Source organism: Otolemur garnettii, unplaced genomic scaffold (assembly GCF_000181295.1).
Source record: "Otolemur garnettii isolate 467f Iridium unplaced genomic scaffold, OtoGar3 scaffold00020, whole genome shotgun sequence".
Taxonomy (NCBI): domain Eukaryota; kingdom Metazoa; phylum Chordata; class Mammalia; order Primates; family Galagidae; genus Otolemur; species Otolemur garnettii.
Window position 1 is genome coordinate 1,340,208 of NW_003852415.1, and position 1,019 is coordinate 1,341,226.

Genomic DNA, 1,019 nt, shown 5'->3' on the forward strand with positions numbered 1-1,019 from the left:
CATATGAACTTGAGTGATAAAACAAAAATATAATAAAAATAAGGAGAAAAGACTCCTCAACAATTCAGGAGGCAGTGACTGTAACTTAACGGTGGAGATTTCCTTGGATTCTGAGCAAAAGCTTCCTTCTTCCTGCCTCACGTGCTTTGAAAATCCTAAAACTATGAATTACTTATGTAAATTTCAACCATCTTACTTCTTTGACCCCCTTTCTAACCAGCACATATAAAGTATAGGCTGAATTATTTAGTGCATAACTTGTAAAGAAAACATTTTTTTCCCATTCATGTATCAATTTGTTCCCATTTTAAGGGAAACAACAAAGAATATGAAACTCCTATTTACTGTTTCTTGGAAACTTTCAGACACCAAAGCTCAGATTTAGTCTCAACAGCACAAAGGTTTTTATGGCAAGGTTTGATTCAGGAGCTCCTTCAAAGTCACATCTGTCCATTTCTCTTTTGAGCATATCCCCCCAAGCAAACACAGAGGCCTGTGATGCTGAGAACTACACCCAACAGCAGAGCCATGGCATCTCCAGCCTCCACTGCTTCAACAACAGGCAACACCAACAGCAGTGAAGTGAGGACTAAGATCAAATATGTTGAAACTGTAGGCATGATGTTGGGATCTTGAGGGCTGAAGGTTCCAAGGAAATGGTTTATATAGATTATAATTCTATCAGACTTGAAATTTTTCCTTTTCTGGAGCTCCGGAACAGATGTTAAGGCTAAGAGGTTCCACATGACACAGCCTTCCAGGAAACAGCCATTACAGGACTGGCCCAAACTGGCATTTTTATTAAGAAGGAAGAAGAAATAAGAAAGGAAATGGACATTCTCTAGGCAAACATTATTCACTACACCTCATTCTCAACTACTCAGAATGTGAGCATCAGGGCTATCACTAGAATTACACATGTTGAGCTACGTTTCAGAATTTAGGAACTGTGTCTTACCAGTAGGTTTTCAAATTATCCCTACTTTATTTATTTGTTTGTTTATTTCTTTATTTATTTT

The 1,019-nt window shown here is 37.7% G+C and overlaps 1 protein-coding gene across 1 annotated transcript; it reads right to left on the minus strand.

Moving 5' to 3' along the window:
* Positions 1 to 359: 359 nt before the first annotated feature.
* On the minus strand, positions 360 to 754 carry LOC111724196 (small integral membrane protein 30-like). The gene has a single exon (XM_023511591.1). It carries the CDS (start codon positions 744 to 746, stop codon positions 441 to 443), a length of 306 nt encoding a protein of 101 aa, XP_023367359.1. The 5' UTR covers positions 747 to 754; the 3' UTR covers positions 360 to 440.
* Positions 755 to 1,019: the final 265 nt, after the last annotated feature.